Raw genomic sequence first — 14,068 nt, 5'->3', positions numbered from 1 at the left:
GAAGAAAGAAGAAGAATACATTAACTCTAAGTTCTAATCCAAATAATTCAAAGAAAATCCATGGAATATAAATTCTCACAAATGGAAACAGATAATCAACAAGTGTTAAAATTTAAAAATATAAAAGGAGATTATAAATGGAGAAACACGCCACCTTTATCGTGGAGTAGAATGAGAAATGCCATTAATGTAAAAATACATTTTGGACCCTCTTTTCTGAAATACGTTTTTGGATTTTTTTTTCATAACAATTTTTTTTGTATTGTGGATTTTTTTTTATTTAAGAATTTTTATTTTTATTTTCAGAATATAACAATCTCTCTAAATTTTAAATTTATTTTTCCATAATGTATTATTTTCAATTCTAATTTTTTTGCTATTATTTTCAATTCTAAATTTTCGCATTTCGTGTAATTTCGTGTAAGGTGCAGGTTTAAAAAGTTGGGTGTAGGATGAAATTGCCTAAAATGATTTGAGTTAAATTGACGTGTTTATTAAGTGATGTGCTCTTATATAATTACTTTAAATTTAATGTCTTAATCCTTTAACAATACCTTTAAAATTTGGAAATCATGTGGTAATACTCCAAGAATTAATAATTATGAAAACATAGTTATCTTTTAGTACTAAAACACGTGCGAAGAAAACCAATTGTTAATCATGTTTATTATGGGTCGCACTAAATTGGGTGTTAGAACAAGATCAACAATGACTGAGAGAAATGGAACTCTACTAAAATTATACCAATATAATTTAACACTTCTCCATTTTTAAATATTAAATATGTTCATCAACAAATAAAGTCAAGTCGTGACATTAAATTTATTTAACGAAACATTGATGGCCTTTTCTAAAAATGTTTTATTATAACAAATAAGTTATACTAACAGTCGTATTAAACTTTTAAAATTAAGTTCATATAACAAACAAATTATTCTTTACTCATTTAAAACTAAAAAAATAACCTTTACTTCGAATTTCTCAAAAAGGCCATACCTATTTAAACAAAATCTTGGCTCAGTTTATTCCCATCCCTATCTTGGCTAATTCTCCTTCCACCGCAAGATCAATTGCAATCTACACCCATCATTTTCTTTAAAATCCCAAATTGTCCTTGTCACATTTTTCGGATTTTCACATTCAGAATAAAAAATAGGTAGGAAGACATTCCTTCCTATGTTACAAATGATCATATCCGGATGACACATTTCAGTTTCGGATTTACAGCCTTATTTGTGTTGTGGATATAAATATCCGGAAGATGGTAAAATAAACATTTTATGTGTTATGTGTTGGGTACAAATCACAATTGATCTAGTTGATCAGGTGCAGGGATAATTGGCCTTTCCTTTTAACCAAAGAAATCAGATATTGCACATAAATATTCTAGATAAATACTAATATGCTAGCAATCAATGAAAACTTTTACCAAAATCGCCAAAATTTATGCTAAAAATATTTAATGAATGCCAGGACTCGGAAGAAAATGCTTGAGCCCTGGAAAAAGAAATTATCTAATGACTTGACTGTGCAGTAACTCCACAGCAGCGGCAACCACACCCCTTCCTTCTGAAGAAACGTCAAATCCAGGTTCTTCGATTTTTCTGTTCAGAAGCTTGTCAAGCTCCCCACGTAATTTCTGCATTATTCCATTACAGAGAGATTGTTATGCTCAAGTATGGGTAAAAATAGGATTAGGATCCTCTAAAGCGAGGAGTGCACTTTAGAGGATAAAATCCAATAATAACACTTAGTTAGAAAATCAGTAGTTGAACTTGAATTAGCTACAGATTTTACTATATATACATTTGTTTTTGTAAGAATTAACAATTGTGATATCATTTCTTCAAGTTATAAAGCCAAAGCATAAGAGATTTACTGCAAAAGTCAGAGGGAACATTACCCTTATTAACTCAATAACACTTTTTGAAGCAGAAAAATGAAGGTAACCTCCAAGCATGTCAATGCCCTCACCACTTTTGTTAGGAACTAGATTACCACCAAATAGAAGTAGGGCATAGTCTGAAATATTTGTAGAGTCTCTAATATAGATGCTGGTCGTTTTCACCTTTTCACTATACACAATGTAGGGCAGAGGAAAGAGATGAACCCCAGCATTAACAGAAGCAGGATGGATGTCAACCTTCCCTACTTCTTTAGTGTAGAATGCTGTCCTTTTTCCTCTTCTTTTGCACTGCACAACATTAGGGTAGAGCCCCGCACAAAGAATTGCACAAACCATCTCCAAATCATGACTGTACTGGTTGTAAGCCTGCAAAGACATCATTATGCTTGATAAACATTTTCCTAATACTCACTCAGAATTTAGCCATACATTCAGAAGAGAGGGAAACTAAACTGGGGGAAACAAGGGTATAAGTATTTCAGTTGATGAAAAAAGAAATAGAGACTAGGGGCTTACATTAGGACCCCTGGACTTGTCAACAAATCCAATATCAGATAATAAATTAAGAAACTGCATCCTCATATCATCAATCAACCGCAAGGTTACAGGGGATAGGAAATTATCCCAACAAAACTGTTTTTCATTCCCACTTCGCTTTGCCTCCTTCCATCCTTCAAAAGCTTTAAGAAGGGCTATGTGATCACTGAATAAAAAAATATATTAATATTATAATTGAGCACTATCAATGCAGTAAAAATTGAATGAGCACCACCTGAAAGGAACAATTTTCTTGTACACTATGATGGACTTACCTGCAAGAATCACCAGCAAAAGATTGCTTTGCCGCATCAGCTTCCTCTTTTCTGTTTATGGGTAAGACAAACGGGTTGCGGTAAGCAAGAGCAGCAGCAATAGTTAAGGCAGGATTGAGGCACTGAAAGATAGAGCCCATGAGAAGCATCTTTCCTATATTTGGGTCCAAAGGTATGTTACAAAGATGGCGACCTGTAAGTATAAAATTAGCTAAGCCTCAGATAACATCCCAAATCTATACTCTATAGCTTAAGGAGACAAACATATTCAGCCTAATATACCCAGTGGAGTGAGCTCCTCGTGTTCATCTAGTGCCCCAATTGTTTTAAGAAGTTCAATAGCATTCTTAACAGCTAAAGGATCTGGTGGTTGAAGTGCCTTTTCTAAAAATGATCCCACAGTTCCAAGCTGCAAACTTTTAATATGAAGGCACAACTCTTGCAAAGGTGTTCGGAGGATTTCAGCTAACTGGTATTGAGGCATTGCATCATGGATCAGTTTCGGATACAACCTATAACAAACCCCAGGTTGCACTCGACCAGCACGACCACGTCTCTGGAAAAGTCTACCAATTAGTAAAAGTAAAACATAGCATGTTTCTCTGTCTTTTATCTTTGGAAATGGGGAAGGGAGGGGAGCAGGGTATTAGAGTCAAATACAATGTTTAACAACTAAGGGACTCAGCATTGACAGCTCAGCCCCTGAAGAATCTTATGTTCAATGAGAGCAATAAATATGTTGTGAAAAATATATTGAACAACTTCAATACCTGATGAGCTGACGCCTTTGAAATCCATGATGGCAACAAGCATGCTAGCTTATTTAGAGCATCATAGCTGGTCTCCTTTGCTTTGCCACAGTCTATGACATACACTACATCATCTATGGTGATACTACTCTCAGCAATATTTGTTGCTAGAACAATTTTTCTACAACAGCAAAATGACAATCAAAACCTAGATGCTAAACTGATGAGAAAATCAAATATACGAGAGCAAAATACCCCACATCTTAACAGATCATTGATGTATATTCAGTAAAGCACAAAACAAAGCAGAAAAAAATATCAATACAAGAAGTTGGGTTTTCCAAGAGTTTAGAGTCTAAACTCTAGACCATGCAGGGCCCCTAAAATGGACTCAGCACCTGGCTCCAATTAATAAATGGTTATTCAATAGGTACCTAATTTCCCATGGTTATTTCAAGCTAAAGAACAGCCACACCTTTTGACAACATTTTTTCCCAGAAACAACCTTTAGCAATTTTCATAATATCATACATCAGCTGTTAAATTCTGCAAATTAACACTAATGCATGATAATATTCAGTTTCACATGTTATTATTAATAATATGCTGAAAATTTTGTAGCCTTTCTCCAAATTAATATATTTTAAGGACAACTTATGTTTCTTGCCAAACTAAGCTTTTCTTATGAAAAAAACGAAGTGCTTTGTACTGGATGCTAACTTAAGGTACTTCTGAATTTTGGTGACTTAGCAATAGTACAGTTTATACAGGGAAAATCCCTGAAAATAAAACCAAGTAAACTAGATTAACCAGTCTGCATTCACCAGATCCCCATCCACGTCCAATATGTAGGTTGGCTATGTAGGTTGGCTTCTGGCTTGATCTTTATCCCATTCATCTATAGAGCATGTTAACTTTCTACTCGTGAACTTCTCCAAGCATATTCTAAAAGGAAAAACGATATGCAATGAAATTGACAAAAGAAACATGCTTGCCTCTTGTTTGGGGGAGGACGATCAAATATTTCACATTGGTTGACAGTAGGCATTGATCCATGTAAAGGAAGGATCAAAAACTTCTGAGGGTCTCCAACTAAGTTATTTGCTTTAAGTTTGTCAAGTAGCTTAGAGATTTCATCCCAGCCAGTGAGAAATACAAGAATTGCTCCACTACCTTCATTCTGACATATATATTCAATTGCAGCCTCTACCTGAAATATCATAGCAATAAAATGACACGGGCACACTTTAAAAAGGATGCCTCAACATGAGAAAAATGAATCAGGAAAATAATATTGCTAACTCATTTAAAATTCGTCAAATTTCATTAAATGTGTACAGCTACATACTTGATAAAAAATAGTAAGAAACAGAGCAATAGTAGCAACGTAGGATACTGTCCCTGAATGCACAATTCATTGCAAGAGGAAAATCAAATAGAAGATTGTTGGAATACTAATCTAGGTTCATTATCACATGGTAGAATATTAGTCAACTGTAGCATATCATACGACCATAGTTAATAGTTGTAAATTATCCCTGAAGTTAGTACTTCTAAGCTGATACAATCATACAACACAATTGTTGAAATAAGTTATACATAAGGTGAACTATACAACACAATTATCCCAAACACTTCTTGTTTTAAAAGGCTATCACACTATCTGCAGCAAAAAATTCAAACATCTGATGCATCTTGACCAGATAGATTCATACAAAGTTTCTAAGACTAATAGAGAAAGATGAAAGAGATGTGCCCAACAGCTTATAAATTAAATTCATAAAATACAGATTGATCTGACAAAATAAAGTGAACACACGTACCAAACCCAAATCAATCTGCAAACCTGACCAAGCTTCAAGAGATTTTCTAACACCCAAGCTGTAATTTTTGTAATTAGTATCTACATCTATATCCTGAAATAACAGAGATGTGTGAGTATCTTATGTACATTTATTCATATTGTGATTACAGGAAGAGGTGAATCAATTAGTAACAGAAGCATGCAATACATAAGGAGAAAATCTCAATGAACAAGAAATGGAATAAATAACTTATTCATAGAAAAGACTAGTAAATATTTAATTTGCTAGGAAGTTTATACCACAAATGTTCATCAAGCTTAGGTACATTTATTCATATTGTGATTACAGGAAGAGGTGAATCAATTAGTAACAGAAGCATGCAACACATAAGGAGAAAATCTCAATGAACAAGAAATAGAATAAATAACTTATTTATAGAAAAGACTAGTAAATATTTAATTTGCTAGGAAGTTTATACCACAAATGTTTATCAAGCTTAGGTCTCTCTGCTTTTTGTCAAAAATTAATTAAAATGGTGAGAGATGCGTTCCATAGAAACAGGACATTATATTTAACTGTCAACAGACATCAAAGAAGTTCAATCAAGAAAATGGCCCAACTAACATCCACCAATCAAATAAAATTATCTGTTGTCAAATTATATCCCTCAATGTTAACAGAGAAAGAATCTGTTAGGATACACAGAGAACAGAATTAGTTAGAATTAGAATAGTCATGAGTTAGTTACTTGAGGTGCTATAAATAAGAAAGAAGGAGAGGGGGAGGGGCAGTGTGATTTTTTGTAGATTGACAATTAGCTCTTTGTGAAGGGGGAGCCCTTGAAGGAGAGAGTGATTCCTATTTCTTGTTCTTTTTACTCTATTCAACAAAAACCTTTCTTTTATTCTCTTTATAATTCTTGGTTCCTAACAAATTTGGTCCGACCTGCCGGATCTACTGCAAAGGGACAGTATGGAAAGTCGTTTGAGTGCATTGGAAAGGCGGGCCAGTGAACAAGAGAAGGTTCTTGCAGAGCTGCAAGCTGATATCAAAGAACTGTTACGAGAAATCAAGAAAAGTCAGAACTTGTCTAAAGTGGGAGAGAAATCTGTTAATGATGAAGAGAAGAAGGTTCAGCAATGAAGAATCACACCTTCACTGCCTTGAGGACAAGGTTGACTTTTGGGGGAGTGTATTGTTAGGATCCACAGAGAAGAGAAATTAGTTAGAATTAGAATAGTCATGAGTTAGTTACTTGAGGTGCTAGTTAGATATAAATAAGAAAGAAGAAAAGGGGGAGGGACAGAGCGATTTTTTGTAGATTGAGCATTAGCTCTTTGGGAAGGGGAAGCCCTTGAAGGAGAGAGTGCTCTCCTATTTCTTGTTCCTTTCATTCTATTCAATAAAAACCTTTCTTTTCTTCTTTTATAGTTCTTGGTTCCTAACAGCATCTCTCGTAAAATCCTAACTTCCTTTCAACAACAATTAGGAACTGCTTTCATAATTGGGTCTTCCAAGAAAAATTCTAGAAAAGAAAGCAAATCTTTTGGCCTCAAATCCATATTGATTCTGTTACTACCATAAATTGAACACAGATCAATGGAAAAGCTAGTAGAGGTTGTTTGTGGGGAATAAATATAATTCAACAAAATTGACGTCCCTAAAAAATACAAGACTCTACTTGCCCAATAAACAAAATCATCTGCAAATAACACTTACATCTTAAAATTCCACAAGTATGGAGAAAATAAAGATGATACTTTAACTTCAAAGCATCTTATATATCATGAAGATTGTAAGTACATGGATTGATAGTTCAAATATACATGCCTCAAACATTTCAGTCAAGGGATCCTTCTTTGAATCCTGTTGTTTCCTTCTCCTCTTTGAATTCCCCTCATAATTGTCAGAATCTGACTTGATGCTGTATCGAGTTTTCTCCAACACATCTTCTAAGAAGTACTCTGCCACAGGATAAGTAAATCCCTGGCACATATGTCCAAATAAAATAGAAAAGGAATATTTTATTTGCATTGAAAAAAATAATAATAACTTCATAATATGAAATATAAAATATAAAATAATGCATACCGGTATGTGTATAGTTGGGGCATTTGCAAAGTATTTAGAGAACAAATCAGCATTAATAGTGGCACTCATCAAAATGAGACGCAAATCTGGACGTCGTGGAAGAAGGTCACGTAAAATTATAATTAGAAAGTCTTCATTCATGCCTCTTTCATGAATTTCATCCACCAGCAAATGACTAACACCTTTCAATTCTGGGTCTTGTACCTATTAAACAACAAATACAGGAAAGACAAGTCAAGGCCACTAGTTGCTAGGAAGAATATAACATCACATGATATGGCTGTAAATTTCTCAACAGTATATTTACCTCTTTCCAATTAAAGATAGAAATTGAGTTACAGACCAGTCTAGATCACCTAACTATTATAGCCTTTATTCATAGAATGAATTTTATTTTATGTTCTATACAAGCACCACTCCACAATTTGCAATCAAAAACTGTCCCAAAAACATTAACTACGAGGTGAAGGATCATGATTAGTTTTACAAACTTATATTTAACTTCTTACATGAGCTTTTAAGACTAAGATCACAAAACAAACCTTATGTTGAAATTCATTTTTCTTTAATTTGAAATAATGGTAATAGCAGGAAACAAATTTCTGACCATTATACAAAATCATCACCAACTCTCGCAAAAGTCAAAAGCTTACACTATTAGAAGGTGGCTTATAAAAATGGGTTTATATTTACTATAAGTGACATCAAACCTCCCCCACCCCACCCTTGCCAAAGAAAAAAATTGGAAAAATAGCATAGGGAACATCAAAACCTCAGGCAAGTACCAATTAGAGGCAATAGAAGAAAGACCTACACATAAACGAGTTTGGACAGGAACTGGAATCTTAAAACAGGATACTTTCAGTTTTAGAGGAATCAAATATTACCAACTGCTGAAGTAAAACACCAGTGGTGCAGAAAAGCAGGCGTGTATCTGCAGAACGTTTTGATTCAAGACGGATTTGATATCCAATTGTTTCTCCAATACTCTCACCTCTCTCAGAAGATATTCGAGTTGCAACAGAAATAGCAGATACTCGACGAGGCTGAGTGCAAATTATGTTGCAATCAGCTCCACGCAAACACGATATTTCTTCTTCCAGAATGAATTGTGGCAACTGTGTTGTTTTACCACAACCTGTCTCTCCTGAAACTACTAATACCTGTGCAAACACAAGCCAAATTATATGCTGTTGCAGAACCAAAGCAATAATAACTTCAACTGATGATAATTCAGGATCAGTATTAGTAATAAACAAAGTAGGAAGAGCAGTCTAAACAGACCATGTATCATTCATATTCACAATTCACTCCACCCACAGATCTAGTATTGAAGTTTGTCCTTCATAATTTCCATTAAGATCTATAGATATTATTTCTTACTATATGAATCAAGTCAATAAACTATGGTAAATAAGCTAGTTTTGTCACGGTAGATAAGAAATATCTGCCAACCTGATTTTCTTGAACTGCTTTTAGAAACTCAGACTTCATTTTAAATGCAGGAAGCTTCTCCCTAAATGATATCATTTCCTTCAAGCTATCACTTGCCTGTACATAAATAATATCCAATCCTCACGTAAGTTTAAAATAGAATATAAAGCAGTCGGGTAATTGGCACAGTTGGTGCAAAATTGTGAACCAATGGTATCGGATTATGATCAAATTACTCCCAAATGCTTATCTACCTGTACAAGTTCTTGCCTTTCCTTGAGTGCAACACTAAGTTTCTCCTTCAAAGAATCAGTCTGTTCTGAAGAAACAGTTTTTATAGTGATTACAGATTGTTTATGTCCAAGGTCAGCTGACACAGAAGGCAAACTAGATGGTGCTGCCCCCTTTGAATGTGAACTATTCAAAATATTTCCTACTTTCTTCTCAATGTCAGTTGACATTCTAATCTGCCAAAAGCTTAACATAGTTAGCACAATTCAACATGCAGAAAGAAGTAGAAATAGGATAGGTATACGCCACCTCCTTCTGTGTTGACCCATGATGCTCGTCAAGATCAGCACGATAATCAGGCAATGGAACTTTGCTAACGACGAGAATCTTCCCCTTACTATAAGCATGGCTTTCTTTGCCCAAAGTACAAGTCAAGCCATTAAGATGTTAGTTAAAATAGAAAATTCAGATTAAGCTCAACATGTTCACAAGTACCATTAAATCTATGTTTAGTATATGTAGCATATTCTATGCCAGAAATTATTATTTCCACAAATTTAATTACAATTAAGAATTTAAAAATTTATGTTACATGTTATATTATAGTTGCCTAGCCCTCACTTTTAGATACCAATATAATATTGATAGTGTAAGTACCATAGTAATTAATAATGGATAGCAGCAACCGACCCCAGAATATGCTGTAGCAGGGTAGTAGTAGCAGGATGGCCACTATTATGATCTTTTACATATACATAGTTTGCACTACATAACAATATATATATTAATAGTTTTTATATTATTTGTATACATTAAGTTGTTGTAAATATTTCACATTATTACATTATTCAAATTTTATTATTATTTAGCCTATTGTATTATATATTGTGTTTTATTTAGTTTATTATATTTTTATTTCTGTTTATTAACTTATCTATCATGCTTTATTTAGCTTATTATTGTTATTATTCAGTTACTACATGGTATTATACTAATTCTATTTAATTACTACAATTATTATTTATATACTAACTGAGCTGACAAGCGTATGAATGAAGTCAAAGCAGTGAGGAAGAAAGGGACAGAGCTCAACTTCACTCGGTTACTGTTTATATACTACCATTATTAGATGTTATATATTTTGTCTCTATTATATAATATTTTTTTATATATAATTATGGATTAATATTTTAAAAGTTCTTAAATATTAGAGTATCATATAGTCTAATAATAACATAATATATGATTGATAAAAAGGCAAACAATAAAATCATTTCCAATTGTAGTCAGCTTAGCATAGAGAGTTAAGTTCATGCCTAAGACCCACTGACCCCAAAATCCTAAACCTAATAAGTTTCTCCCATCCCATCAGCCATCACCTTCCTCTCCCTTCTTTCAGAAAAATAGATCACCCAAGAAAAGAAGCTGCAGGTACTCTCGACAGGGTACAAAATGCAAGGAGATTGAAAAGCAGAAAGGCTAAGAACTAATAGATGTTTCTACAGGTTGTCACCCCGTACAATGATACTGGTTTCAGGGTATTTTTTGCATTCAATTCAACGGCCAAAACCCACTTTTGGTTACAATTTTCTGCAATATCAGCTGCGAACAGTGGCTGACAGATGCTACAGCAAGCCACTCTGCAAAGACATCCTCAAGAGCAGGGTTGGCCGCTCTGCTATCCCATCTTAGTGCATGATTGACAACTATGATAAGTACAATATGCACCATAAGGCAGCCCAAAAACTGGCCGGACCAAGTACAGCACTAAGACAAATCCAAACCAAACAATGTTTGCAGTATCATTTGGTTCAATGCTCATTACAACTAAAAAAAATGCCCATACCACAGTTATGGAGGGAAAATTAAGCCACTAGTTTATACTTCAATTTTAAATTTAAATATACTACATTTACAAAGAGATAGTGGCACAAAGTCCTGCTGTGAACTGCTTGATCCCAGCGTCAAATCCCAGACAGGCCACCATTACATGCAGTTTGGCCAACCAAGAGTATCCACAATTTTCCACACAAGGTCATTTCACTTGTGTCTAACAAAATAATCCCATAAACAGGACCTTTGTTTAAAATGTGTTGCTTCCTTGTTAGTTACAGCTGAAAATCTATACAATAAACCTACAAGTTGTTAAACTGAAAATCTAGTCCACATTGTATCTGCTCAGTGACCTACTTTTATGGTACACAGCTTTATTCAGTTCATCAAAAATCAGAGTTTGGCTTGACAAATTTCCAGAATGTGCCATATGGTTTTGGTAGCCTAATCCTCAAACAGACCCCAAACTTGAACATTCCTAAGTCATACAACAACATTAACTACAATCAAACACCAAAGTGGAATCAAATATTAGCCAGAGAAAAGGGAAACTATTACAAGAAATAAGTTAAATACTTCAACTCATGTGATATTAGAATAAAAATAAAACATTTTAGGACAGACAAATTTGGTTCATAATGAAGAGTCCATTTCACAAAGAAAACGAGGAATATCAACTAACTACAAACCTTCCCCCACACGCATAGAAATAACGACCAGTACCAGGCACAATTTGTTTTGCATATGCCTGCATGTCATCCACCCCAATCAACCATTGATTTTCTCATGAGGAATGATACATGAACACCTACACAGAAGTGTATGCACCTAGTTGACATTCTTCATTTCTCTGTATCTCTCTTCTAGTCAGTATTACCCATTATCTCTTTTCTCTCTTCTATCCCTATCTCTCTCTAGGTGTATAACAAGATCTAGGTGTCCTTGTTTTGTCCATGCTCATTTTCCTTTTCCTATCAACAACTTCCTCTCCTCAGTCATAGTAAAACATCATAAATACAAAAATTGAAATCATAGTTCCGATTAACTATCACGTCAAATGATGAAGCAATTAAGAATATAGTAAACATACAAGTAAAGTTCATGCTGATAGGCTATATCAGCTAGGATTTTCTGATCTGCAATACTAAAGTTACGCTTAATCACCATCTCCTGCTCCCCTCCTCGTTTCATCTTCTCTATCTTATCCAACCACTCGTTCTCAACTAGCACCTCCTTCTGCAAACACACAAAAATTGATCAAAATATTAACCAAAAGCACTACAGAACTGCAGTGCCCATTATCAAACACAACAGAAAAAAAAAACTTAAATAGTAATTTGTTTTAAAGGATTTCCCAGATTATCAAGGTGAAACTTGTTTTAATCAGACAACACATATAGCACCTAAAGAACTGTATTTAAATATTATTTTTCCACAAAAGATACCACCACAAATAATAATAATAATAAACTTCAAGCATTGACAAAACAGGTTTAGGGTTTAGGAAAAAGAATGTCGTAGATTACAGAGGTGAAACTTCACTTATAATCCACCAGCAGCACAGATAGCTAATGAACTATATCTAACTATTTATTTCCCACAAATACTACAACAACAATTACTACTACTGCTACCACTACTACTGATCATAATAATAATATAATATGATAACCATAACAATAAACTTAGAACATTGACAAAATTTTAAATTACTTATTAGCTTAAACATTGATTTGAATTCACCTCGGCTTGTTGTTGTCTGAGGCGCTCGGCGCGCCAAACAGGGTCCCACCACCTTTGCTCGCCGCGCCCACCGCGTCCACCACCACCACCTCCACGGCGGCCGCCTCCTCGACCGGCGGAGGAGGAGGCTCCTCTGCGGCCGCCGCCTTGGTAATTGGGGCGGTAGGCCATAACGGAGGAGGAGATCGGAAGGTTGGTAGGGAAAGGTTTGGGTGCGGGCAGGTGCAGGAAAGCGAGGCGACGATGGGATGTGTTGAAAGTAGGGCGGAAAAGGTTGCGAGGCATTTATATGAGAGACACTGGAGAGTGGAACATTCTCCTTTAAACCTTTGTTTTTTGGGACACTTTCGAAATGCTACTTCATACGTGTTGTGCTTACGCTTTTAGGCCATGCCCTTCAAATCAAATATCTTCCATGAATGTAAACATAAGTTACTCCTTTTCTTATCCTAATTAAGATTTACCTGTATCGAAACACATTTATCTTTATTCTTCTTTGTATTTCCGACTAGAGATTAAGAAGTTTAAGTGTGATTAAGACATTTCAGTGTGAATGTAAACATCATCATATAAATCGGCTTTTAAGATATTAAGTTAGACTAAAAATTCATTTCTTAATAATCATTATTAAATTACACCCATACAAAGTGTGTAATAGAAGTTAAAGGATTTTTGCACATTGGTTATATAACAATGTTTTCTAAATCATAAATCTTAAATGAATTGATTATATTCAAACATTTTTATCACTCTTAGAGATCTCACATCGATTAGAGATTAAAACATTTCATAATATATGAATATATGCAAATGTCACTTTATAAGTCGGTTTGATGAAGTTGAGTTAAGTTAAAAGCCAACTTCTTAATAATCAATACTAAATTACACTCATATAAAGTGTATAATGAATGTTATCCAAACATTCATTAGAAAACTCATTGGAAAATGTTAGAAAACAAACATGATAAAAGATTGTATTTATATCCAAACATGTTTTTCTATCATAATATCAAAACAAGACACTTATAATGAGAATAAGAGTTATTTATTATTCTAATATTTTTCTTCATCTTCCTCAATTCTTACACAAACTCCAATTATACACTCAATTAAAATGAAAAGGTCCAACTTCTTTACTTTGGGTTGAAATATTTCATTAAATTCATCATTTCAAAAGTCGTGGTTTGGGAAGATTTAAGATTTTATGAGCTACTTTGATAGTTTCTTGAGGTCATATTCACTCCAACATTGCTTTATTAGACCTTTAAACATAAAGTTAAAAAACAATGAAAAATAAATTACAAATGCTAAGAGTAAAAGAATTTAAGGATTATCTTACCATTAATATTTTCTTTGATGAAGTGAAAGTTTCTTCAATTTTAATAAACAAACTTTGTTTCACCATTTTTACGTCTTTATCAAACTCTTTTTTTTTTTATCTTAATTTCACTTGGTTTGTACTCA

At 34.0% G+C, this 14,068-nt stretch overlaps 1 protein-coding gene across 2 annotated transcripts; it reads right to left on the bottom strand.

The window, feature by feature from the left end:
- Nucleotides 1-1,213: 1,213 nt before the first annotated feature.
- Nucleotides 1,214-13,055, bottom strand: LOC137830740 (DExH-box ATP-dependent RNA helicase DExH1). Of its 2 annotated transcripts, none has more exons than XM_068638247.1 (16): nt 12,605-13,055; nt 11,952-12,097; nt 9,338-9,437; nt 9,052-9,264; nt 8,819-8,914; nt 8,251-8,526; nt 7,364-7,567; nt 7,103-7,258; nt 5,291-5,383; nt 4,463-4,677; nt 3,489-3,648; nt 3,001-3,274; nt 2,719-2,911; nt 2,423-2,609; nt 1,904-2,272; nt 1,214-1,639 (listed from the first exon to the last, which is right to left on the bottom strand). In XM_068638247.1, the coding sequence occupies exons 1-16, from the start codon at nt 12,887-12,889 to the stop codon at nt 1,511-1,513; spliced, it is 3,096 nt and encodes a 1,031-aa protein (XP_068494348.1). In that variant the 5' UTR covers nt 12,890-13,055; the 3' UTR covers nt 1,214-1,510. The 2 variants fall into 2 exon arrangements, with proteins under 2 accessions (XP_068494348.1, XP_068494349.1); XM_068638248.1 differs by having other exon boundaries at nt 9,338-9,441; nt 12,605-12,902.
- Nucleotides 13,056-14,068: the final 1,013 nt, after the last annotated feature.

Source organism: Phaseolus vulgaris, chromosome 7, assembly GCF_000499845.2.
Source record: "Phaseolus vulgaris cultivar G19833 chromosome 7, P. vulgaris v2.0, whole genome shotgun sequence".
Taxonomy (NCBI): Eukaryota; Viridiplantae; Streptophyta; class Magnoliopsida; order Fabales; family Fabaceae; genus Phaseolus; species Phaseolus vulgaris.
The sequence above is the reverse complement of the archived record's forward strand: the minus strand, read 5'-3'. Positions and strand labels throughout refer to the sequence as shown.

Coding starts and splice junctions, on each gene's coding strand:
- LOC137830740 (XM_068638247.1), bottom strand. CDS start 12,889: ATGCCTCGCAACCTTTTCCGCCCTACTTTCAACACATCCCATCGTCGC. Junction 8,915..9,051: donor AAAGGCAAGAACTTGTACAG/GTAGATAAGCAT, acceptor ATTTATGTACAG/GCAAGTGATAGCTTGAAGGA. Junction 1,640..1,903: donor GTGTTATTGAGTTAATAAGG/GTAATGTTCCCT, acceptor GGAATAATGCAG/AAATTACGTGGGGAGCTTGA.